The sequence below is a fragment of the Salminus brasiliensis genome, chromosome 5, assembly GCF_030463535.1.
Source record: "Salminus brasiliensis chromosome 5, fSalBra1.hap2, whole genome shotgun sequence".
NCBI lineage: Eukaryota > Metazoa > Chordata > Actinopteri > Characiformes > Bryconidae > Salminus > Salminus brasiliensis.
In genome coordinates, this window is record NC_132882.1 from 27,435,661 (window position 1) to 27,463,507 (window position 27,847).

The 27,847-nt window shown below is 40.2% G+C and overlaps 1 protein-coding gene across 1 annotated transcript; it reads right to left on the bottom strand.

The window, feature by feature from the left end:
- Nucleotides 1-1,852: 1,852 nt before the first annotated feature.
- On the bottom strand, nt 1,853-27,758 carry myo1eb (myosin IEb). Its single transcript, XM_072678899.1, has 27 exons — nt 27,466-27,758; nt 23,608-23,745; nt 22,357-22,446; nt 21,076-21,170; nt 20,904-20,991; nt 20,312-20,401; nt 19,737-19,868; nt 14,564-14,698; nt 14,306-14,438; nt 13,328-13,524; nt 12,319-12,399; nt 12,133-12,219; nt 11,931-12,017; nt 11,603-11,770; nt 8,896-8,981; nt 7,927-8,008; nt 7,631-7,836; nt 6,558-6,702; nt 5,916-6,030; nt 5,606-5,775; nt 5,348-5,493; nt 5,057-5,203; nt 3,938-4,095; nt 3,604-3,672; nt 3,323-3,518; nt 2,407-2,582; nt 1,853-2,303 (listed from the first exon to the last, which is right to left on the bottom strand). The coding sequence occupies exons 1-27, from the start codon at nt 27,466-27,468 to the stop codon at nt 2,227-2,229; spliced, it is 3,297 nt and encodes a 1,098-aa protein (XP_072535000.1). The 5' UTR covers nt 27,469-27,758; the 3' UTR covers nt 1,853-2,226.
- Nucleotides 27,759-27,847: the final 89 nt, after the last annotated feature.

Genomic DNA, 27,847 nt, shown 5'->3' on the forward strand with positions numbered 1-27,847 from the left:
GAAAGCTCGGTCCTGCCCATTATTAACACAAAAAAAAGTCTGAATAGTTCACAATCGGAAGAGTTAAATGTCTCCTCATGAAGTCATGAACTGCAGGACCTGCTCATCTTTCAAACATTTGTTTCGTCTTCACACCATGGAGTACACCTCTCTGCGTAGTCCTCAGAAGCCATCATTTCAATACTCTGGCCCCGATTAGCTGACAGGCAGTAGCTACATGCTGCCCCTCCTTAATGGCTGACGTCCTCTCACTTCAGAAAGCACCTTCTCACGGCCATACGTGCTTAGCTTAACTGTCCATAGATGCTAACTTGCATGGGTTTTGTGGCAGAATTACTCTAATTCCTTCCTACAGGTTTTCCAGGCTAGCATAGTTAAGCTGTCTCCAAACAGTGCTGTCTCAGTGATCACAGTAAGCTGTCTCCAAACAGTGAACTTACTCGGCCATGTTGTCCTCCAACTTATTGCAAATAAAATTCCCCTGGTTGTTTCGGTTGGCAGTAGAGAATCCCAACCCAGCTCCAACACCAAAGAGCAGGAATAACCCGTGTGGGACTGTTTATGCAGCAACAAGACTTCAGGCACAGGTATATGACATGACATGACATGCCCAGGTTGCACTAGCCTCTCTGGATTTCTGTAAAAATTGTGCAAGTCTCTTTCTCGCTCTCTCTCCAGAGTCTTCACCACAGGCTAGCATGCCAAGCTAGCCTATCCGAGTCAGAATCACTGCTGGGAGCCTCAAAGGGCCCAGCAAAGGAAACTACCAGCACGACTTAGGGTGACCAACTCAACCACCATTCCATTGGTGGACAAATTTAGTATAGGCCTTACGGCTATATCATGATCCGCATGGAAGCGGACAACAAGTTTGGCTGAGAGATTTCTGATTAAGACAACTATGTTGTCACCTTTGTTTCCTCAGCCCAGGCTACCTAATCCGGGTGCTGTCCAACAAGCGTACTGGGAAGCAGCTATGCAAATCTGAGTGAGATGAGATCCTTTTGGTCTTCCCAGAGTGCAAAGGAGGTCTAAGTAGGTAAGTGCGTCTATTCATCCATGATCATGGCTTACAAAGCTGAGCTGGAGGAGGATATGGCATCCATGCCGGATTCCACCCATTGTGTGGAGTTTCATATCCACAATCTATACCATGTCTGCATGTGGTAACATAGATCCATAGATAAAGCCACTGGCAGAGCAGTGGACATCCTAGTAGCACAGGAGAGAGCAGGCAGGGTCAACCTTTTTCAGCCTTCCTGTTCCAGTGGATCCCAAGCATCTTTTTTTTCCAAAACAAAGTGCCATGTTAAAAGAAAGACCTGTCTAGTAGCTCTCACATCATCAATGTGAGCTTAGTGCCCTTTATTGCCCTCTTTTTTGTTATTCAGAAGGAAAGATCCTTGCTGGAAATGGAAGTGGGCAATAGGAGTAGTACCTTATCAAGATACATTGCGAAGAGGAAGGGTGTCCAAAGACTAATGTTAGTTCAGCTTTGGTCTGTCTAGTTCGGCCGCCTGTAAAGTAGGCATTTCAGTGTTGGTTTAGTCCCTCGAGACGAATCTAATTCTGGTTTCAGTGGAGAGTGCGCTGGTACTGCACCAATGAAAAGGGCCAGCATTTCTTACGAAGGAAGTTCCAATGGACATCGTCTGGAAAGGCAGGAAAGTGCATGGCAGGACGTGCCTCACACCAACAGTCTGCCTATATAAAATACCTGGAACTCTGTATTTTGTTGGCTTATATTTTGACAAATTGACAAATCCAAATGATTAAGCTTTTAAGCTTGCATTTATTACAGAGCCTTTAAAATGAGAACTTCTATTTTATAATGTTAAAATGGAAGTACTTAGGCTAATCGTATATGTTTGCACATATAAAACAAACATTTATATAAACATGACTTTAAGAAAAATAAAAATACAATAAGTTGATAACTCGATTTAGGTTTTAAAATCAATTTGAATAACTGCTGTTTGTTTTTGAATTACACTGTAGAAATCTGTAGTGATTGTTTTCAAAAAGCAATTAAAAAAAATTCTAAAATGATCCATTTATGAAGATGTGAGTCAAGCTGCTCATTTTGTCCCTTGTTCTTTAAGGAGTACAGCCTCAGCTGTAGGCTCCAGAGTTTGTATTACTATTACACTTGTTTCTCATCTTTGGCTGCATAATGATTGATTGATAATGCATAATGATCAATTCTTCTTCCATTAGTCTCCTGATCTAAATCTTCTCAACATAGTTGCCAGGAAACATGCCTTCTCTTCCACGCAGACGACCAAACCACCAACCTGAGGCGTCTGTACAGAGAACACACAGGATATACACACAGCAATCCAAATGTGCCTTTGCAACCAATAGTTGTGGACTTAACGTCAGTTCATACTTGTTAGAGTTGCCTACCTTCATTTAAGATTTCTATGACGTCATCTGCATTGAAGCTGAGCTCATCAGTATCCTGGGCGTCATACGCATACAGAGCACGGCACTGCGGGACGCGGGGTTTGGGCCTCGGGGCAGGCTTTGGCAGCCCTGCTCCAGGGACAGGCTTGACCTCTTTCGAAAGTCGTCGATGAAGTCTACAGTGAGGACAGAATGAGGACAACATGCACAGTGTGAGAGGAGAAGAAACACTTATGAAAGATGACATGCACAAGCACAGGCACCCAACTGAAGAAGGGAGGGGAAATCCATCATCAACAAAAAGGTTGGTGAAACTGCTAGGACAGTCTGAAAACAGCAGCGATGGTGAAACTGTATTAAAGAGCTGGAGAACAGACAGGATTTTAAGCTGCAGGGTTGCTACGGCAACCAGAAACACTGCTCTGTTTTCAGCATGTGTGTGTCACATGATGAACTGTTCAGTGTTTCTGCTTCTTTTATTAGAATCTGGATGATTTGTTCCACCACAGGTTTGCCAGATTAATGATACTTCCACCAAATTGAGGTAGTTAGAAAATGCAGCCACGGGAGGAAATGATGAATTTGCAGAGTTACTTATTTTTGAAGTACTCTGATGACAACGGGTTTGATGAAACAGCCGTGACTGCCAGTTAAAGGCAACATCCTGACCGCCTGACCATCCTGAAAAATGTCTTACTTAGGGGATTTTCTCCTAAATCTAAATCCAAAGCCAAACGTTCTCTCATCATATTTAAAGAGACATTACCAAAGTTTAATCACAAGGTTCCTGTTGATGCTGATACATTTGTGGAACCTCAATATCAATTGTTTTTACTGGACAAATGATAAAACAGGTCGACTTATATCTATTAAGTAGGTAGTAAGTTACAACAATTAACAATTCTTTTAATCTCACCCGGCCACCCCCTGGTCAGGCACGTTCATGAAGCCCATATCACTGTTGATCTGGTTTTGCTTCTGGCTGGGGCGACGCCCGTGGAAGCGAGGTAGGGTGGGCTGATCCATGCTGGACTGCTGGTGGAGCAGAGATCTTCTGGAAGAGTTCTGAAAGCCCTGTTTTAGCCCTCCTCTACCTGTGCTCACGGAGGGCTCTGAAAACATAGTATTTTTTTAACGATCTAATTTAAAGCCAATTTAATAACAGGCTCTTTAACATGGGGTCTGATAGGGTCTTACCACGTCTCCCTGTGCTCTGGGACGATTTTCCCATGTATCTGCTCTTCCGTTTGTCGAGTCGAGTGGGTCCTGAAAACCAAGAAGTCCAAGAAAGCTTTGATTACACTGCTGTGCGTCATCCCATGCATCACAGATCTGTCATGCTTTCAAAGGCTGAGATCAACATGAAGATATGACCTTTAAGGTCAAACAACCATACACTTTCCCGATAATATACAGAAATGACATTTAATATAATTCCCAAAGACTGCTAGCTGCCTGAGAAACATTTATTGAGAAATAAAGTATGAAGAATAACAAGAGTAGATGTTCAAAAAAAGAAAGAGAGACTCACGTGAATTCTTGGGAAGGCCTGGTCCAATGCTTACAATTAGGGTCTTGCTGCTGGGCTTGAGGACTGCACTCTCTCCCTGACCTGCCTGAAACTGAATCTGCCGGGAGCCAGAAGAAGCAAACGGACCCCAGCCTCCTTTCTTGACCTTAAATTCAAGTCTGGAACAGACAGAGAAATATAGAGTTCTTGAATGTATCTTTAAGATATACAATTATACACTCACCATGCATTTTGGGAAGGCCTGTACACCTACTCATTCATGGAATTATCTACGCAGCCAATTGTCACAGCAGTACAAATTAAATAAAAAAAACATGAATATATGGTCCACAGCTTTAGCTAATATTCACATAAAACTTTAGAGATGAGGGGAAATGTGATGTCAGTGACTACACGTCAAATCTTGAGGCAGATAGGCTACAACAGACCACGTCAGTTGCAGTGGGCACAAGCCCACCAAAGCTGGACAGCTGAATACTGGAGAAACCTAGTCTGGACTGATGAAACTTGATTACCCAGATGGTAGGGTCTGAATTTGGCACCAACAGCATGAACCCATGGACCCAACCTCTCTTGTGTCAACACTCCGTGGTGGAGGTGGTGTAATAACATGGGGGGTGTTTTCTTGGCACACTTTGGGCCTGTTAATACCAATCAATCATCACTACTTAAGTATTGTTGCTGACCATGTGCAGCCATCTGGCCACAAATCGCCCATCTTCTAAGGGCTACTTTATGTCACAAAGATCTAAATCCAACAAATCACCTTTGAGATGTGGCAGAACTGGAGCCTCAGAGACTTAACAAATCTGCAGGAACTGAGTGATGCAATCATGCGAGAATGTATGAGGATCTCACATGTACGTTTTTTAAAACTTGAGGAATCCATGTTTTGAGAGCTAATGAAGGCCCTACCCAGTGTTAGTATGGCCTTTCTAATAAATTGCTTGGTAAGTGTATATTCAGTATTTTTTACATTATTAAAAGTGCTTAAAATATTTCACTATTAACTGGAAAGGAATATATTACTTTATGTATGCAATTGCACTAAAAACCATGTATAACAAACTAGGTACTGAAAAATGTTGATGAGAAATAACAGAATAACAGTCAAGTTACAAGTTGTTGAACTTCAGTGGAAGCTTCTTTTGTGTCTTCTCCTCATAGCGTTTATAGAGCAGACTCAGAAACTCTGTTTTAAAGATGGACTCCAGCACACTGTCATACTGCTCCTCATGCAAAATGAAGAAATCATCCTGCAGAGTGCTGAAGGGAGAGACAGAGGAAAAGGTTTTCTGTAATTACTACTTACATTTATGTATAATTACTACTGATCGAACATAGGTTAATAAGTTTTGTTTTTTTGTTGTTTTGTCTTGATTAAAAATCTATATTGCATGCAAAGCATACCTCAGAGAGACAGACTGAATTTTCTCCAGTTGTATCTGTCGCTTGAGCACCTCTCGAATCTGCCCCTTCTCTGGACCCTGCTTCACCTTTTCTCGGCCAATCAAGTATAAGAACTTGGCGGTCAAGATGAGGTCGCGCTTGACAGTCTAGTGCCATAAAGGATGCTGTGTTAGATGTCTTTAATTTTCTTGAAACCACTAAGCTTAACCTCTAAAACAATCTATGTGTTCTATTCTTATCTGTCCATGCTGTGAATACCTTAAACCGGCGATCATATTTTATCACAACATCAGCAAATTCAATCCTCTCTCTACGGCCCACAAACTGCCGGATCTCGGGACGACTGTCAGTGCCAATGTAGTCGCCCATGAAGTTGCGGTTCAGGCTGTTCCTCCGGCGTTCCTTCTTATTTAACAGGATGTCCGATGCTGAAATGAACAAGAACCCAGTTTTGCAATCTGACTTAACATCCAAGTTCCACAGACAGGTTTACAGGCCTCTATGGTGTAAGAAAGTATGTTATGTTATGAAGAGTCACCTAAAGAGTCAACAAAGGCTACACACTTACCCTCCTCTCGCATGCGGACATATTTGCGAACAGCAACATGCTTGCGCCAGGCCTGCTGAATGACCCGAGCATACCCATTATACTTTCTCTCCCTCATCTCTTCGAGAAGGAACAGCTACAGGGGACAGTGGGTGACCGTGAGTGACATGTAAACCTTATAGTACCAACACCCTAATTCTGATCCGCAGTTCTCCAAAAGTACTCTTGATAATGATATCCCCTATAAATCAACAATTTATGGCCAAAACCCAAATTGCTGCCTTTCTTGACCAATCCTGGGATTAGGTTTGAGAATACCAGCCACTACGAACAACCAGAGATTATTTTGCTCCGTTCTGTGACACTGAATTACCTCTCAATATTGTAATTATACAAGGCCTCAGGTATGTACTCCTTTTGCCAAACTGCAGAGTAATTCAATTTGCCCAGGACTAAAATAAATCCGTTTGGGAAAACATGTAATGGGAGCACTGAAGGAGGGCATGGCTCAAATTAGGAGCATTTACAAAGATTCTTTTGAGGCAAAATGGTCACAGACGTATGCAGAGCAGAAAAGTCACAGCCCTTTATGAAATAATACAGTAAGCAGAGTAAGTGTAAGCATGTTTAGAAAATGAACAACAGTAATCAAAGAACCCTTACTGATTCTGGGGCCTTGATGAAGATTTTGCTCTTGCCCAGCTGGTACTGGTCTGAATCCATGTTGACAGACCTTAACAGGTGCAGGACACCCTGCTTTTCATCTCCACGCCACTGTGGCCACGTCTCTTTGGTCAGGATCGCATACCTATGCATGACAATATTTTTAACAACAGCTTATGTGCAATGATTGTACTAAAATACGTCCTGCAGTTATAGCGATAATGAAAAAAAAATCTAACTTTCATGTTACACCCAAATGTAGACAGTCAGTCCAGATGTTTGGTGTCTGAAGTTAGCCTTTTTTCATTTTCTGTTAGAAATATCAAGTTACCAGTGTAACTCCACTGGTAATATTCTGAAAATACCAGAAAAAATATTCTGGTATTCTAAGCTTCATAACTTGGTAACGGACAGATAAACACTGCACCCACAAAGACTTCTCCCCGCTCACACTACACTTGTATTCACACCTATCCAGTATCTTTTTGTAAATAGTAATGTAAACATTTCAGATTATAAATCTAACCTGTACATTTTAAGCAGTGCAATACTGTACATAGAGAGTATGTGTAGTGTATGTACAGCATGTGTATAATGTAAGATAATGTGTGTATATATTCTGTATTTCTATTTTGTAAATGTCTGTGTTGTTGATAAACATATGCAATACATACCCTAGATAATTTTTTTTTACTGTCTTTACAAACAACATCTTCAGTTGCAGGTGTGAAGTAATTTACAAATTTACAATAAAAAAAAAAATTATATTTATTTATCATATTAAATATCCTAGAATAACCTGAAAATAAGTGTGACTGTCTCTGACAACTTCATTGGAATGTTTAGGCAAATAAAAGTTATTTAAAAAAAAACAAAACAAACAAACAAACAAAAAACGCGCACACACACATTGGCACAGAACATTTGCTTTGATAATCTCATATGCATATCTAAATATTTTTGTGACAATATCCAATAAAAAAAAAAAACATCTGTAAAAATATCATAAATCAAATGGCAAAAAACATTATGACTTGGTTGGTATAATGGTTGTGTGTGGTCTTTAGGCTCACCTATGTAAGAACTTCTTGAAGACACGGCGGAAGGCGTAGCCTGCCCTGCGCACTCGGATGTTCTCCCGGAGTCCCAGGTACTCCACCTGGTGTTTCACACGGCTCTCTTCCCAGTCTCGTGACTTCTTGGTCTCGTTGGGTTTGATGCAGCGAATGTAGTGAGGGGTGCACTTCATCAGTGTCTGCACCAGGGTATTAGCCTGTTTCTGCAAGGGCCAGAACAGAGGACATTTCAGTGAAGGATGAATCTCATGAAAGACATGTTTCATTGCCATCCTCTATAGTAAGTCTTGTACCTTGATCTTGGCACCTGCTGTTGTGGGGCGGCCCTTTTTCTCAGCCTCTAGGTTCTCTGGGAAAAGGTCTTGGATAAAAGTACTGTCCACACAGAGAGAACATTATTATTTGCTATGCACTTTGAAAAATGAAAGTGCTACAAATGGTTCTTTGAGCGATGCCACAGAGGAACCTCTTATGTGAGTGGAAAGAGCCTTTAATCCACTAACCCTCACTCGATTTTGTATTCTGTCATTAATCCTCATCCAGAAAATACTATGAATTATTTGTAAGCATATTAAACACATTTTGTGGGGTCCCACAAGGTTCTATTGTAAGGCCGGTGAAACTGATGTTAATTATGACAGTAGTGTAGTTATGAGAGTAAGGCACTGAAAATGTAGGCATATGTAAAGAGCTGCTAAAAGATTAAATTGATAAAAGTAAAATTGCTAAAATTGCTAAAGGACCTTTATGTTAAAAGGTTCTTCACATGCACACATCTCTATTACAAACGTGAAAAAGTGCTATGGTAATAATAATAGTAATAGTGCTATTCTATGGCATCGCTAAAAAAAAAAATGTATAGGATGCATTTGTAAAAAAAAAAATATATATATATATATATATATCAAAATAAACATGAGAGAGAGGTCATTTGGAACAACATTTTCCTAAATATTAAAACTTTTACATAGAATACCTTTGTAAGCCAAAAAACACCAATTCTACTGCCAGGAAATCCTAATTCCACTGCACAACAATGCATATAAACTTAAATATGGCATGTATTAAGGCATATTTATTCAAACAGACTGGTTAAAACATGGAGATATGTATAACATATGTCATGGTCACTAGCCTTCTAATCAAATTCCTTTTTTTAGCTCTACTACCGCATTCTCTATTGTCCTTTACCTGTAGCGCAAACATGAGAAAGGCACAGACAAAGCAAAAAAACAAAACAAAACAAAAAAAACAATACTTACAATTCACTGCTTTGCATCAACTCTATGATATCATTGAAGAGCACATCTCTGTTCCTCTCACAAAAGCCACTCACATTGTATGAGACCTATAGAAAAGCAAAGGTCATTATTCATTTGAATAGCATGTAAAGCGGTCATTGGCTTTTTTGAATCAGGAGCATCTGAGCAGGCAAAAGATTGATTCCCTGGCATGCACCGACAAGAAAATGTTGTCCAACTGTATTTATGCACAACTGCAGTTTCTGAAGGCCTCAGGATGCGACAATTTCTGAAGAATAAGTAAAGGCCTTTTGTTCTTTGGGCAAAGAAACATGTCAAAGAGGAACACTAGAACAAGCCTTTGTGAATCGCCAGGAGATACTTCTACGTTCTCATCTAGCCCAGATGTAGTCAATCAGCTGTGACATGTTTGGTGTTTACTTTACAATTTTAAGCACTAGAGCAAAGAAGTTATTATTGCTATAAGAAAAACACTAGAAGTGTATAGTAACTCAAGACTTCCTGTAAATACCCACACACTTCTCTGAACCCACTAAAAGTGCATTTAGTTCTTAATTAAGGTTTTCATTAAAGTTGACACAGATGCAGTCTGTCTAGATCAGCTATGATTTGCTTGGTGTTTGCTTTCTTACTTTTAGCACTGGAGCTAGTTGGCTAGCATTATTAAAAGTTAATAGTCACTCAAGCCTTTCTGTAAATACATATATATGAACAAAAGTATTGGGACACCTGCTCATTCAGTGGATCTTTCAAAATCAACGGTTCAAAACCTAAAACTATGTAAAATAGCTTCCCTCTCTGTGTCCAAATCCTTGCGTCAACATGTCTGCTTGACCATAATAAAGACCTGTGACAGTTTGAGAGAGTTGAGAGAGATGTGAGAGCAGATCCTTATTAATAAGATTTAGGTGACTATTCATCTTTAAATTTAAAATTATGATTGGTAAAATGTTGATAAAAGGTCCGGACACTGAATGGCCTGTAGCAGTACCACTACTACCCACTGGGGGGCCACTGCTCACAGGTTAGAAAAAGGGTCCTGTCCATATTAGATAGAAAGGCACACTTTGGTCCCTTGGTCACTTTTTCCCTTAGTAGTATCTCAACTCCCCTCTTATTTTAATCATAGCCTTCATGCATGCTGACCACACACTCAGGTATAGCGCAAGAGTCTGTTATGAAGAAGGCCCACAGACATGATTTGTGTTGTATATGTACAAGCTAGATTACTGGTCGTGTGAATGGATTCAGTTGCTCTTGTCTGTAAAACATGAGACATGAGTCTCCATTTGTCGTCAATATAGGGAGCATGGATTTTTAGGTATGAATCCATTGCTCTGGATGTCCAGCTATCACAGGTAAGGGCCACTCTCTCTGATAACTTAAGTAAACTTGGGATGCCAAAGGGGGGCTTTTATACAAATCGATATCAAATCATTCAAATGAAGATTGATTTGAATCCAGAAATTGTAGGAAAAAAAACGGTTTAAGACAGTCAATAACATCATAGCATAGCATAACAACCACTAGTAAATGTAAATCTGTTACTGCTGTAGAGTAAGATATTTAGTGATGAGGCTGATTTCTGATTGTACAAAAGAAAAAACATATATATCACACAACAGTTTTAACCATAACATTATAACCACCTGACTAATTTTGTGTAGGTCCTCCTAATGCCACCAAAACAGCATTGACCAATGAAGCCATGTACTCTACATGCCAGCTGTTTGCACTAAATTAGCTCTCCAGACAGACTAGCCGTCACTCTCCACAAGCATTAATGAGCCTTTCGGTTCACCAGTAGTCCTTTCTTGGCCCACTTTTTATTGGTACTGACCACTGCATGCTGGAAATCCCCCACAATACCTGCTGCTTTGGAGACAGTCTGACCCAGTCATCACAATTCAGTCTTAGTCAAAGTCTCTTACATTTTTTCTGCTGCCAACACATCACCTTCAAGAACTGACTGTACATTTGCTGCCTAAAATGCGAATCCCACCCCTTGTTCTTCACTTCGGATCTGTGATTTTAAAGTTATCAGTGTACATATGTTATAAAAAAAAATATGCTATCAGAATAGACAAACATAATGTAGCCAAAACCAAAATTTCTCAACTTTATATGAGAAAGGAAAAAAACCTTCTTAACTGATAACAGAAGTCAATGTGAAAAAAAAAAAGATTTAATTCCAAATAATGTTGGGTAATATCTACTGGTGCCTTCATCATTTTTGCTCTGACAGTGATGACATGATGCTTTCTGAACTCAAAGGGCTGCATTTACACCATACTGTCAGCAGAGGGATGGTATTCCAAATCAACACAGTGGAGAAAAAGCTTGCAATCCTACTACTTAACAGCTGTTTGTCTGATCTGTACTCTGGTCATAACTGAATCGGATGATCAAGATCTTCAGGAACTTCAGTATATATAAGTTAAGGAGTCATCTTTAACATTCAAGGATAATACTCATACTGCTCAACAAGCTCAACATACTACTCAACTGCTCAACAAGCTCATACTGTTGCAGTCAAGGAAAAACGTTCATATATATATATGAACTCATCATGAAATTTGGACACAAGTGCCAAACTGCAAAAATGGAGATACAAGGTTTTTGCCTGACAGCTACAATGTGCTAAATTGTATTATTTTTCAAATATTCGAATGATCTCTTGCATCTGCTTTAGAGAGTTGCCTCTTACCTTGCCCGCATAGTGGTGCACTATGAAACCCTTGTTCCAGCTGTTGAAGTGCTCATGAGTGCTGATCTGAGCCTGCAGTTTCTGAAGCAGAGTCTGGTCTGCTCCTTCACCTTTGGCATGCATGGTTGCGCACACATCATCCAGAATGCTCAGGATACCCACAGGGTTCTGGAAATTAATAAAATAAATAAATAAAGTTTTATTTATTCACAAGTTAATTAAATGCACATGATTTTCAATCCTGAAAAAACATCACCTGATTTGAAAAATGTCCCTTTTTTGATAATTCATACAATGGTTTCAATCTCATGACGACTTGGGCACTCACCATTTTAGACTCGATCAAGTCACATACAACTTTGTTGTTGAAATACTCAATGGGTGTCCATTTGATTCCTTCCTGCACATACTCCTCCTACAGAAAGCAGCAGAAGCAGACACAGTCTTAGTGCAAACTGCAGGACTGCCTTAGGAAGTATGCCTTAGAAACACAAGCAGCAGTGTGTCATTCTAAAAGCTGTTGTCCTGACCTGCTCGGCCTTCAGGGTGAGCTCAATAAAGATCTGCTGAAGCTTCTCGTTCACAAAGTTTATGCAGAACTGCTCAAATCCATTTTGCTGCATGTGGAAAAAGGAAAAAAGACACTGGTATGATTAAATGTTCATTGTTCTACATTTGCAAACTATTTTGCACATTTAAGTGAGTCTAACTTTTACCTGGAAGATTTCAAAGCCGTAGATGTCCAGCACTCCGATGTTGAATTCCTCATGGTCCTTCTGCATGGCTTTGTTTATCGCCTTTAGATTTGACAGAAGTGAATGGTCAGTGGATTATGAGAAAATGTTTGATAGGAACACTTATTTTATTTTGCCTGGTTGGTAAGTTTAAGAACCTGTATCAAAGCACTTATCAAAATGTCAAAATATTAAAAGGTCCCTAAAATGCCAGACTTATTATAATGATAATAATAATAATGATAATAATAAAACAGGAAAACCTGAATATGGCTATAAATTCAAAACCTCAAAACAGTCTTGATCCATTATATTTAACTTAAACCCAGCTCACCAACGAAAGCTCCAGTCAGATGTGGCGGTGAATTGCAAACATGGTGGTGTTAGTACTGGAGAATAGCACATCACCACCAGACTCTACTGCTAGTTATGAAAATACGGGCAGCTATACGAACCAGGCTTTGTGACCACTGCTTTTCCTGTGCTAGTATATACAGAAGGGGAGCTCAAAGCTTTTACCATCTCTTCTCTCCAATGTCTTCTCCCTCAAAAACAAACTGGTATACTACAGCCAAACCAAACTGGACCTAAGCACACATTAGAAGGGGAAGTACCGGCTCATTTTTTGCCAAGAAAGTCTAAAGACTCAAGAAAGTCAAACCCTGGGAAGTAAGTGGTGGCAAGGCTTTTCAGCTTTCTAACAGCACACTGCGCTGAAAGGACACAACGAGAGGTCATCAACACTATCCAGTAAGATTTATAGAGAAGTATATCAGCCAGTAAAAGCAAAGCTTTTACTGGCCCCCCCCCCCATATTCTCTATATAAGGAACTTGACATATTTCAAGTTTCAGGTACAAAAATATGTAATCAAAACAGAACAAGACATTTATAATATCAACAGACACAGGCAGTGCAGTGTGATCTGGTTCTTCTGCGCCAAATCTAAGAACGTGTAAACGATATACACTGATCTGAGTGTGGAGACTTACATCTACGAGGTAGTCAAAGAGTCGGGCATAGAGAGCCTTGGAAAGAGCATCACGTGTAAAGCAGGCCTGCTCTGTGTTCAGAGTGACAGAAATGCTCTCCGTCTTGCCCCCCCATTTACTGTCCATGACACGGCTTGTCAGTTTCTTCTTCAAGCCATCCTGAGCAATTCCCAGCAGGTAAGATGGGAAGGCAAGAACTGCACAAGAGTAACAGAAAAAAGTTACAAATTATCTAGAGTGAAACTAAGATGTGACAGCAGAGTATACAGGAAAGGGGTGGTTTGTAACATACATTTACATTTTTTTAACTCCCCTCCTCCAATGATTAAGTAAAAGCAAGCAGCTAGCTCAGAGACCCTCCTTAATAATCAGAACTATAGACGGCAAATGCATTGTCTTCTGATTCACACTGACTTTAAAACCCACACCTCATTAGCATGTGATTGCATGCAGTCATGTAAAACTAGTGTGATTAACTAATAGCCTTGATAAATCAAATGTTAAGTGTTTGTGCAGTGCACAGTGCAGTCGCATCAAACTCCTGTATTTAAATATATATTTAAAATATATATTGTAAATAATAGAAATTGGGAATAGATCATCTGGATTATCATTGAGAAATTCCTAATTTATTTCTATAGAGTTATAAATGTGGTAATATGCTGTAGGTTGTAAAGCAAATATCTTCCACTGCTGATGTGATCCCAATATCACCATTCTTACTGACACAGATACAGCTTGTCTAGTCCCTGTATACCCTGAGGGGTATAAAGCCCCTTAGCATTGAGCTGTGGAACAGTGGATACATGTTCTCTGCGATGGTGAAAAAGGTTGTAAATACAAGCAAGGTTCATGTTGAAGAGCATTAAATAATCATCAACCCAACTGCATTGGCCACTATTAATTCCACACTGAGAGGTTCCAAATAAAAGTCTCTGGTCAAGACTATTAGAAGGTGGTTGAATGCAGGACACTCACAGTCTTCACTCTCCACCATGGCATAGTTGCCCTCCTCTCTGAAAGTGATGTTGCCAAGATGAAGAATGCCAGCCACAATCTGCAGCACAGTGTCCCGCTCATCCATAGACAGTCCTATGACTGACATAGCATTCTTAATACAGGGGGGGAACAAAATACTTCCATTAGAGTGGTCTGAAGAGAAAAGTTAAATCAGTATCTGATCAAAATTGGGGGGAAAAAAAGTTTAATCAGTGACATCACAGATTTGAAGCCCACCATAGTTTCAGAGAATTCCTTCTTGTCATTAACGTCCTCCACTGTGTAAGTGCCAGACTGGTTCATGTAGAAATAGTAATCCGGAGTGGTAATCCCTAAATTCTCTCTCTGCTCCTTGGAAGCCCCTGTTAAGAGCTGAAGGACACAGTCATATAGAGGCAAATTAGCACCTAAAGCCACAGGATAACAAGACATCTGACATATCACACATGAAATACATTAAACCCTGCTACACAGGGTTACACATACTAACTAACTATGCCATCCATTTTATTAACACTCTTAATAAAGATAAGCAGAATGTCCAATTCTAATAGTTAGATATTTGATGAGGGGACCACATTACATAACTGTGAACACAACCATTATTAAAATGAAGAGACTGTTTACAATATGAAATATGAATGGAAAAGCTCAGCATGACGTCTGTGTTATAGAACTGTTGCACCTCTGAGAATACAAGTCTGGCTGTTGGTTAGTGGTTATAGGCTAATCTCTAGCTGCTAAGGTCATCTTATTCAAAGCATGATTAAAGTTGCAGCAAAGTTGTAGTTTATACACACTTTATGAATGTCTATTTTTATGAAATAAAAACATCACAAAATAGTGAATTTGACCCCATTTAAGATATTAATTCAAACCTAATGTTGATTATTTGTATTGGAGGTGAGACACATGTATCCTATTTGAATACAGAGAATGATGTCACTCCTGCACCACCCTATCCCAGAGGGCTTTTTATACAGACTTTATGTTAATTAAAAATATATACACATACATACACATCACAATTATTGACATCCTTGAACTAAACTCACTAACTCGGCAAACTAAACCTTCCCTTTTGCTCCATCTTAAGCTCAACTCTGATAAAACGGAGGTAATTCTAAATAGGCCCAAGTTCACTGTTCTCTGTTCGTCACATTTCAGGGTCTATTGATACTTGTAGTGTTCCTTCATCTGCACATGTAAATGATCTCTGCGATGTCTTGGATGCAACACTATTGTTTGATTTACATGTTAATAAATTAGGCAGTCTGCATCCTTTCAACTCAGAAATATAGCCCTTATTCAGTCATATCTGTCCAGCACGGATGCTGAGCGTCTTATACATACATTCATCACTATATGTCTTGACTACTGCAATGCCCTCGTCATTGGTCTTCCATCTCGATCTGTAAATAAACTGCAGCTTTCGCAAAATGCCTACTAAAAAAAAAATCAACCCATCTGCATCAGCATAGCACACCTATACTTGAAAACCTACACAAAAACATTATTCTGTTTGTAAGCACATTCATTTGAATGCATAGTACCTTCTACTGTTTTATACCTAATGTTTGTTAAGGGCTTTGAGCTTTCGGAGAAGACGCTGTATAAACAAAAATGTTACTTTATTATTTTGTCAGAATAAAAGCAGGAAGTCAATCATCATGGATGAGGAAATGCTTAATTTTTTGATCAGGTGCACAATTCCAACACCACCTAAACTGCTCTTCTGCAGTTCAATATATACATCATTACATATCCATTTTGATTTCGGTCAATATGAAAGCTGCAGGTTGTAAAGCAAGTATCTTCCATTGCTGATGTGATTCCAATAGCATCATCATTATTATTCACATTATAAGTCCAAATGTTTGTTGGATACTGCTTTTAATGAACACATTCAGCTACTTTAAGTACCCATTGCTGACACAGATGTGCAAATGCACATAGACACAGCTTGTCTAGTCCTTGTATATCCTGAGGGGTATGAAGCCCAGTAGAGCAGTGGAACCATGTTGGTGAAAAATGCTGTAAATACAAGCTAGACATCTTCTCAGACTAAAATCAAATAATCATCAACAACGCCAAAACTGCATTGGGTACTCTTAAAGGTGAGGCATTCTTTGAAGGAATCTGTAGGCATGTTTTAGATCTTACAATGGCCTAGTCTAAGACTCCTGCGAGAGGCAGACAGGTGTTGTATCTCCTTATGTTTGATTGTGTCAATCATTTACTGATTAAGCTCTTTTCTACTGGAGCTTGACTGTTCTTACACAGAACCCACCTGTGGTCTCATCTGGGCACATAACCTTGTTTCCATAAAAGTTCTCCAGGTGGAGCTGAGCGAACCTCATGTGGACATGTTTGTGGCTTAACAGCGACAGAAGCTTTATTCTGGCAAGCCTTCAAAACAGTTTGTTTGCATAGAGGTGTGTCTAATTGCAGTTTTAGACATTGAGGCGACAGCACACCACAACCAGCCTGTCCAACTGTCCTGTAATCTCTTGGGATTTGCCTCACAAATCCTCCTTCTCACAGCACAAGCAAGCAAAATACACCAAATATAACTGCTCTACCTGTTTGGCCAAAAACCCTTTCCCTTATTTTTACTGTGCATTCTTGGATCTATCCAATGTTGATGGATGACAAAGGGTTTTTGGCCAGCACACTGCTTCAGATTTACCTGACCTATCTTTAAAAAAAAAAAAAAAAAAAAAAAAAAAAAAAAAGTGGTCATAACAGAAATGATTTGGGCTAAAACAATTATACATTATATATAATTTTAGATTGACTGCAAAATGCAAATGATGAAACTGTAATTCTACAGTTCTCCATTGCTGAACTTTGTAAAGTAAAATAATTAACAGAAATTCACTGCTGCAAAAATTAAAAAATACTATTACACTGGGGGTGTAATATATACTGTATGCTGGAAAGTTCAACCTATAAACATAGACTTCATTAAAACAATAAGTTAAACTGGTTTTGTTTAACCCAAATACATCCAATGTAACATCCCAAAGCAAATTATAGGATATATATATATATATATATATATATATATATACAGTGAGTCCAAGAAGTATTTGATCCCTTGCTGATTTTCTTTGTTTGCCCACTAATAAAGACACTATCCTTCTGCACTTTTAATGGTAGATATATTCTAACATGGAGAGACAGAATATCAAGACAAAAAATCCAGAATATAATTTTAAAGAATATATTTTAATTAATTTGTATTTCAATGAGGAAAATAAGTATTTGATCCCTCTTGCCAAACACACTCAATACTTAGTGGCAAAGCCTTTGTTTGCAAGCACAGCGGTGAGACGTTTGTTGTAGTTAACCACAAGTTTAGCACACACACCAGGGGGAATTTTGGCCCACTCTTCTTTGCAGATCCTCTCTAAATCATGAAGGTTGGTGGGCTGTCGCTTGGCAACTCTGACCTTCAGCTCCCTCCATAGATTTTCGATCGGATTGAGGTCTGGCGACTGGCTGGGCCACTCCATGACCTTAATGTGATTTTTCTTGAGCCAATCCTTTGTTGCCTTTGCTGTATGTTTAGGGTCGTTATCATGTTGGAAGACCCAACCACGGCCCATTTTCAGATCCCTGGCAGAGGGGAGGAGGTTGTCCCTCAGGATTGTGCGGTACATGGCTCCATCCATCTTCCCAGTGATGCGGTGAAGTAGCCCTGTACCCTTGGCAGAGAAACACCCCCAAAACATTATGCTTCCACCTCCATGCTTGACGGTGGGCACAGTGTTCTTGGGGTCATAGGCAGCATTTTTCTTCCTCCACACATGGCGGGTGGAGTTGAGGCCAAAAAGTTCAATTTTGGTCTCGTCTGACCACAAAACCTTCTCCCAATAACTTGGTTCATCTTTCAAATGATCATTGGCATACTTGAGGCGCGCCTCCACATGTGCTCTCTTCAGCAGGGGTACCTTTCGGGCACTGCAGGATGTGAATCCATTGTTGCGCAAAGTGTTGCCAATTGTTTCCTTGCAAACTGTGGTCCCAGCTGCCTTCAGGTCATTTGCTAACTCCTGCCGAGTGGTTGCAGGACGATTTCTGACTGTTCTCAGCATCATTGCCACCCCACGAGGCGAAATCTTCTTTGGAGCACCGGGCCGAGGTCTGTTGATTGTCATGTTATACTCTTTAAACTTTCTGATAATTGCACCAATAGTTGTTACTTTCACATCCAACACCTTACTAATCTTTTTGTAGCCCATTCCAGCTTTGTGAAGGTCAACAATTCTGACTCTGAGGTCCTGTGACAGCTCTTTGGTTTTACCCATGTTGGAGACTTGAAATCTGTGTGATCTGTCTGATTCTGTGGACAGGTGTTTTTCACACAAGTGATTAGTGAGAACAGGTGGCTTCAGGTCAGGTAACAAGTTGATTGGGAGTGTCTAACTGGTCTGTAAAAGCCAGAACTGCTAATGAATACTAAGGGATCAAATACTTATTTCACTCCATGAAATACAAATCAATTAATATATATTCCTTAGATTTATTTTCTGGATTTTCTTTTTAATATTCTGTCTCTCCATGTAAGAATACATCTACCATTAAAAGTATAGAATGATCATGTCTTTATTAGTGGGCCAACGAAGAAAATCAGCAAGGGATCAAATACTTCTTGGACTCACTGTATATATATATATATATATATATATATATATATATATATATATATATATATATACATATATATGTGCTCATGTAATTATTTGTGGTGTTTGTTTTGTATTGCTTTACTTGGATGGTCAGGAGTAGATACCTCGTAGATACTAACCTGACATTCAACTAAATTTCATCTGAACATGTATTAAATGCAACTGAACTTAAAATTTTATGTAAATGATTGTCTATTGAATGGGACACTACACCCAACCCTAACCTTAACATTGCCCTTGAATCAACCATAACCTTAACTTTTACCTAAACCTCAAATCTAACCCTGAATGTGGTCAGGGTGCAGGATTACATTCCCATTCAACTTAGAGTTCATTTGCATTTAATAGGCATTCAGTTAACTGTTAGTTGAACGTTTACAAGGCATCTACAACAAACCATCCAAATAAAAAGATTACCTTTGTTTCTGTTATTACCCCTCATTTTATATATAATTTCTTTTTAAAGGCATGTGACAGTTGTGCTGTTTTAACAGTGATTCCACACAAATTTGATTACTACAAATTTGCATCTTACAGTAGCTTACAGTAGCATTTTCTCACCGCAGGTTTGATTTCCCTCTTTTTATCAAGGGCAGATCAAGCTGATGGGCAACATTTTTTTTTAATTCACCTTTAACAGCAGCGACAATAATTCTGAAGCAGAGCTCACTTAGATACTCATCTTTGCTTGGAAATGTGCCAGGGTAACACTTTACCTGGTAGTATATATGGAAATTTCTCTCGCCGTGGTTTTGAGAAACTACCCTGGATTTCTCCAACAGGAAGTTAGAGATTTTTCCGCCATCAGGTTCTCCCCCCCTGCTGAACTGGATCTCGAAGTATTTCCCCTGAGGTGTAAAACACACAGCTTTTGTTGAAGAAACAGCCTAAGGTCTAAAAACAGAGATAACGTTTGCTGGCCTACCAGTGTACAACAGTCTTACATCCCTGCACTTTCACAACCCCACAGTTCACACCCTGTGACCATACTCAGGCTAAAAAATACAGGCCGACAACACTAACAAGCCTGCACACGTTAAGAGACAGGGTGCCACTAACACTAGCCTAAAGGTTTCTGGACTGGAATGCATAAAATATGGTCACTGTCTGAATAGGGTGCACGGAAGTCATATAAAAACCTACTAAATAATTACCACATCATGCTAACATTGCTAATTCTTCGCAATAGTTAATGTATAAACCTCTATGCTATGAAGTTCTTAATGGTTGTACTTGAGTGTCTACATGAGTCTTCCCACCACATAAGGAAATGTCCGGTAGCTTCACTCACAAAGCGACTAGAGTTGTTGTTGCGCACTGTTTTGGCGTTCCCAAAGGCTTCAAGTAGGGGGTTAGACTGAAGGATGATATCTTTTACGTGCTGAACAAGAAGAAAAGAGAGAAAGAGAAGAACAAGACAACAAGTTCAAGATGTGTGTGATACCTCCAGCAACCCATGGCCATCCAGTTCACATTCCATGTATATTTCTATGACCCCGTTTACACCTAGTCACTTTTTAGTATCAGGATTATATCAGCCACATAGAAATGCATGTGTAAACTCACCCAAGACTCATTTAAACCAGATATAAATCTGATCAACCAAACCACCTCCAGGAAGTGGTCTGAGACGAATTTGAGCCATGTTATAAACACATGCATTCCCAACCCAGACGCATATGGACAACCACAAACGCGGTCTTAGTGATAAACATCATTAAAAACACTAAAATTAAGTCACCTTTGCCATTTACATCAACAAAGTATGTTCAAACTCCAACAACATTGTCTCTAGTGGTTACTGTATTCAGATACGTCCCCTTAAAAAAAAAAAAAAGCTTTCCAACACTGCTGGGCCTGAGAAGATGCTTTACAGAACTTACCTGGACTTTAGGTCCACCTCCAGACACTTTAGAAATGTAGCTCATGATGTACTTTGCCGCCACTGTCTTTCCTGCCCCGCTCTCTCCGCTGTTAGATATACCCACACATATTTAACATGCATATCTATGCATCATATGACAGTAAATAGCAATGAGGTTGAATGACCCTGACCTGATGATGACGCACTGGTTTTCGGCATCAATCATCATATTGCGGTACATGTTGTCAGCCAAAGCGTAGATGTGTGGTGGATTCTCATACTGAGCCTAGTGTACAAACATTTACATAGACAGATTTAAATAATGAAGTTTACAGTCTCCTCTGATAGTAAGTGGAATTTAGCTGGGCGCTGGCTTGATCAAATCTATCAAAGTATGCCAAGTTTTTACTTCATGGTGGGGGGTCACAAACAGCCTACGTTTTGAGAGAGGGCATCCACCTTCCATATCAATGGGTTTCCCGCCCTCTCAGCTCATCTGAAAAATGCACCTTGAGGGGTTTGTAATGGAGCGTGTGGAGGTGGGACTTAGTGAGTCACGGGCAGGGAAGAAGACAGCCAATCCAAGGCTTTTCTGCTTCTTAGCAATCAGTGGGAGCGTCACCATGGGTCATGTTCATTGGTCATTGTTCTCTCTATTTAATAGAGAGAACAATTCTCTCCATTTCATCTTTAAGGCGGAGTTACAGACCCACCCAGTGAAATGAAATTTACAGCCTCTTGGGGGTGCACAAGCCAGCACTGTAATGTATCAGCATAAAATGGCTTTTGTTGGACAAATTATCAAATTTAACCAAATACTACATACACACACACATATATATATATATATATATATATATATATATATATATATATATATATATATATATATATATATATATATACATACATACATACATACACACACACACACATATGTGTGTACTATTAATTTTTTTTTAACAAACATTTTCAGAGTTACATACAATAGCAGATCACCAGGAGGTAGCCTGCCCTCGTATCCAGGGTAGGGAAAATGTTGCTAGCTCTCAATCAGCTACAATGCTTAGATTTAGCCTGACACTCTGAAATACTTGAACTCCATTCAGTAGGCAGCTTCAGAGCACACTATGGCAAGTCCTGACACGCAACAGTCCAGCCCTGATTAAATGAGTTATCCTGTAGAAGTCTTACACATCATCCTACTCCAGGCAATCTACACTCTTTAAAAAGGATTCTTTGGTGCCTACAGCCCATAGAAGAACCACTAGCATGAGAATATTAAGTGCATAGTTCTTTTGGAAACGAGATGTGGGATTGCAAAGAACATCAACATAAAGTAAATGTTCCACACCAGTTGTAACCTTTCTCTTAGAACCATAAGCCCAAATCAAAAACCATATAAGAAACTTTTTTTTTTTTTGGAACATTCAGAAACAAAATCCTAAGTAAGAAAGGCAAGTCCTACTCACAGCTCCCTGATAGAGTTCCACTTCACGGTCAGTGAAATACGGCAACTGTTTGAAAGGGTTTACTGAGATCAGCACAGGACCTATGTACGTCTGGATGCAGGTGGTCAAGGAGTTTGTAACTCATGCACACACTGACAGCAATTTTTCTTAAGAAGTACTGCAGTCCTACTGCAGGTCAGAACAGTTGGCAAAATTATACAATTTATTTATATTTTTAAAAATGATTTTACCCTATTTTCCACCAATTACTCACTCCTTATATCACTACCAATGCCCTCAACACTAGGAGGGTGAAGACTAGCACATGTCCTCAGACACATGTGAAGTCAGCCACCGCCTCTTTCCAAACCGCTGCTGATGCATCATGGCTAGGTAGCCAGTGGGCTTGGAGGTACAAGATACAACAGCTACCAGATGCCTTTGCTGACCAACATCATACTAGACGTAATGTGAGGAGGAACTAGCATCAACCCACCCTTGAGAGAGCAAGGCCAATCATGCTCTCTTGGACTCTATTGGTCCATTCATCATAATATGCAATCGATATACCACTCACAGTATCAGTAAACATTGAACTACGCCACCCCTACTGTTATGACATTATCATGTGGTTATTAATGTCATCATGTGACCTTTTGCAGCTCTGCACTATTTCAGGATTTTATTCAGTTTTTAATCCCCCCCATTTACTGCTGATATCAGCCCAATACTGATACCCAGTATAAGCTTGACAGCAGCTGCTAATCTGCCATTTATTTGCTTTGATGCTGTCATGGGACAAAGCAGACCTCCTGCCGTAAAATACTTTTACACTGATCAGAAATTGTACAGGTGTAAAATACATTGATAAATTCTAAAAATGCAATATCAAAATGTGACACCAAGTGATGGGACAATGAATTTCGGAGCATGGCCATTCTATTTATTATAATATCTAATGTGTCTGCATTGTTCAACCACCAAAATGTGCAAACAACAGGCACCAATCAGCAACACACTTCTCCAAACCCACAGCTCTGGTCTAACAACATAGATACAGTTGTTGTTTTGTGTCATTTTAATTTTGCTTAAATCATCATGAGAACATTAACTCTGTAACCAAGTATCATGAATCAAACTGAATGGCGAGCCGAGTCTATTGCTACACCTTTAGAATGAATACTTCCTTTAGTGATGTACTGTGACATTAGATTAAAACTAAGGCCTGAAGGCACCTGTGGGGAAAGGAATGCACTTAGGCCTCAAGGATACGAAAATGTAGTCATCCATGTATCTTTTCTTCAGGTTGTCTGTGATGGCATCTTCGTTGATTTTGGAGAGGAGGACCATGTCGTCCACCCCACTGACTTTGACATTTTGCGTCTGCCAGTGATATCGCTCCTTACTCCCCTGAAAGATAGAAGAGAGAACTTATCATTCTTGATTTCAACGCACTGTCAAGTTTAAAACACTGAAATCTTAATCGGTATCACTGATTCCATCCCTCAGGCTTTTTAAGGGGTGTCTCACTTGCTGTTTTTCATAGAAACAAATGCTAAGGTTTTATAAAATCATGTCTAAAATCCTTTTTCTATTCTTCTATTTGTCTGAACCAGATCAATGTGTGTAGGGGGAAAGTTAGGGGCCTGTGACTGACAGGGTCTCTAAACAAAATGTATTAAATGAGCATTTTAGCAGAGTTGTTCAGAGTTGAGGGGCACAGTGTAATTTCTTTTCATGGGGCTCAAACTCTATAGCAGCACCCCTGTGTGTAGCCTATACCGCAATGTACTCCACATTTTTGATACTCCAAAGAATCTTCACCTTAAAACACCTCCAAGTTAACAGACCCCTATTCTAATGAGTGAATTTAACTCCTTTAACATGCACCAATTGCTGACACAGGTGTTCAGTTGTGTACATATAGCTTGTATTTATAGCTACAGTGGAACCATGTTCTTTGGAGTGTTGGAGCTCAATCCAGCACCTTTGGAATGAGTTCGAGTAGCATATGTGACCCAGAACTAAACATCTAACATCAGTACCTGACCCCACTATTGCTCCTGTATCTCAGTGCAAGCTAATCCTCACAGCAAAGTTCCAACATCTAGTGTGAAGCCTTCCCAGAAGAGTCTGAAGAGGCTGGTAGTGCAGCAAAGGATGGAAGCTCCCTATTCTCGTCCTTGATCTCAGAAGAGAAGCTGGATGAGAAGGTGTCTACAAGCTAGCAGTCCATTTAGACACACATGTCCACTGTTTGGCTCACAGAACTCACAGTGTAGTGACGTGGTGGTTTGATCGGGTTAATAAATACGAGAAAAGGTTTACTGGTTAACCCTGAGCCAGCAAAAGTAAGGTTATGGGAAGTGGTTTAAAATAAGTGGAAATACATGAGTGAGCGGACCATGCAGAAAATCGCAGAGCATCACTTCCCTTAAATCATGTCAGTCCATTTAACAAGCAATGACACTTGGCCCTGTTGTCACATATGCTGTTAGCAGGTTTTGCACACTTGTTTACATCTACCCCAGTCACTAAAGCTGACTAGGTGCTTCACAGGGCATAACAGTGGGATAAGAGATAACTACCAGTTCGCTCCTGAGATAATCACAGCCAACTTCACAGAAAGAAGCTGCGACAATTATCACTTAAAGACGCTCCTGTCTCATTCCTCTGTGTTCAGGAAACTGGCATGGTCTTCTCCTGTAAGAGTGGAGGGGGGGGGCGATCCTAATTTATGCTTTCTTTTGCCTTAAAAGAGCAGAGAAATTGTTTCAAATGAAAGATTACGTATATCTAGGGATCACGTGTCTGGACATGACTTGAAGTAGAGAGAACACATACTGAGGTGTAGCTCTGAAAGAAGGAGGCCTTCTGAGTCCATTGGGATAGTGCACCATGTTTTCCGACTTTACCACCAGTAAGGTTAGCATTAATCAAGTTAATAACCCCATTTGACCGGAGGCTGCTTTAGGAAAGTCTCAGCTTTTTGCTTTTGGAAGGTTTCTGAAGGGACTTTTCCATCTCTGTACCTAGCACAGTATTGTAGACACTAACCAGACAGAAAACACACGTACAGAACAGAAACCTGACACACATTTCATTTGTAATGGATGTTAAACTGTTAATTTAATATAATCAAAAATGACAGGAAATGTATGTTGCATAAAGTCCACCAGCTCCTTGCTATCATGCATCTAGTGCTTAATACAGAACAAACTGCTTGGCAACAGTTTTGTTGTCTGCAATTTTATGGACATAATGGGTTTGTCATTGACATGATGGCCATTATCTATACATTTTTATCCAACAATGTCATTAAAACAAGGCTGACATTATGGTTTTCCCATACAGATGATACATCCAGACATTTCTACTGACCTCAGAACAGCCTGAACTGAAGCTATCTGGTTTCCATCAGCATGTGGGAGAATTTGAGTCTTAAATGATGAACAGCCCTGTCTGAAGTTGCACACCGATCATCCATACCTGCCTATTAATGTGAAGATTTCCCTTGTGCCACCAAAACAGCTCTGACCTCTCAAGGCACAGACTCTACAAGACCTCTGAAGGTGCCCTGTGGTATCTGGCATCGAGATGTTAGCAGCGGTTCTTTTTAGTCCTGCAAGTTGTGAGGTAGAGCATCTATGGATCACATCACTGCCTTGGGCACGCATGACACCGGACACCGGTCATTGGTTTGTTGGTTGTCCTACCTTGGAGAAAATAGGGTACATACAGACCACTGTGAACTAGAAAAACCTCACAAGACCTGCCAGACGTTTTGACCCTGTCGTCTAGCCATCACTTCATGCCAAAGTCTTCCAACACATCAACTTCAGGAAGCGACTGTTTTCGTTCCTTATATTTCTTTGAAGATGACTAAATTTAGACACTCCCTCTAAATTACAGCCGAGCTAATCAAGCTGGGACTCGAGTAGTCTTTTAAGAATGAGATTCTTTTAGAGCTGCACAACTTGTAGAGAACACCATACTTCAACCAGCATGACCAAACTGACTGACCAGTAACAGCATGACCACACTTGACCAACTAGCTTGACCAAACCAGTCAAGCAATGTGCAACATAACCAGCCCAACTACCAGCTTGGTCATGATAGTTATGCTGATAGACCATCTAGTCGGTCGATCCACCAATCAATCCATCCATCCATGTTCTTAGTCAGGGTCACGGCGGGTTCAGAGCCTACCCAGACTCATTGGGTGCAAGCCAGGAATACTCTCTAGATAGAGCGCCAATAACTATCCACTGCAGCGCAGACCATCGATCTAGACCATCAACGATGTCGATGGACGATCTAGACCATCAAGAGCTAAGATGCTCAACCAGTTATTCGCCTAGATAACAAGGTTTTCCTCAGGCAGGTGGCCACCTTGACCATCACAGACCAGCACAGACCAGCTCGGACCATCAGCTAAAGCTGGTCCTGAGCTGGATGTATAGAATAAAATACAATATAACGTAATATAATTAGTGATGTATAGGGCCATGGAATAGGGTGTGGATGTTGCCAAATAAAAATCTATAAGAAAGAAAGAACAGTCCAGTCACAACAAATTCTGTCAGGTTTAGCACAGGGCAGCAAAACTGAGGAGGAAAGAGTTCAGTAACCATATTAGTGCTTATTTAATACACAATGACACCAAAACAGTATGAAATCGAAGTGTCCTTAAAGTCCTTGCTTAGGTTCTTCAGCTCCTTTGCCCTCTGATGGCAACTCGACATGCAAAACTCTGCAGTTCAGCTATCAGAAAGGCCGCGCCCATTATTTGCCCATTATCACCCCCATTAGCCTGCTGGACAGTTCCCTGACTGACAGGTAGTCAAAGTCAAAGATACTCCCCGATCCCCGAAGTCTAAGTCAAGGGTTTTGTTTTTGCTGCCTTTCCATACATTTGCTCATAACCGAGAACCTGAACCTTGAGCCAATGAGCCATGTTCCTCACTCACAGCACCAGCACACCAAAGCCACGATCACCACACAGCCCTTGGGTCAAAACCACCTCCTTCCCAAAAGCCCACAAAGCTCTTCAGGAGGACAACATCCAACATCCAGGTCAGCTTTAGAGTCGACTCTGATTCAGGCGCCGTTTCTCCTCACAGTACTCACCATACTGAACTAAGGACACTTCCTGTTCCACAAGACCTCTGTGCCTCTATGTGCCTCTATGTGCGAAAGGAGGGGAGCTCTGAAGAAACCAGGAGCAGCAGGTTTCAGGTGAAACTCGGCTCTTCTTCTGCTTAGTGCTGTAAGTCCATTTGCTGCAGTGCCCTGGTTTGAACTGCTCAGTGTTTCTATTATTATTTCAAAAAGTCCATCTCTTTAAGAGCAGGAGAAACCGAGTCAGCTGAAGGAACCAAAAAAAAAAAAACAACCAAAAAGTCAGCCTCAGAGACTCCACAGCGGCAAGTGCGGACAGGTAAAGGAACTTCTCAGTCCGGATAGGATTGTGGGTAGGTGTGTGTGAGTGACTGAATAACTGCAGAAGAGC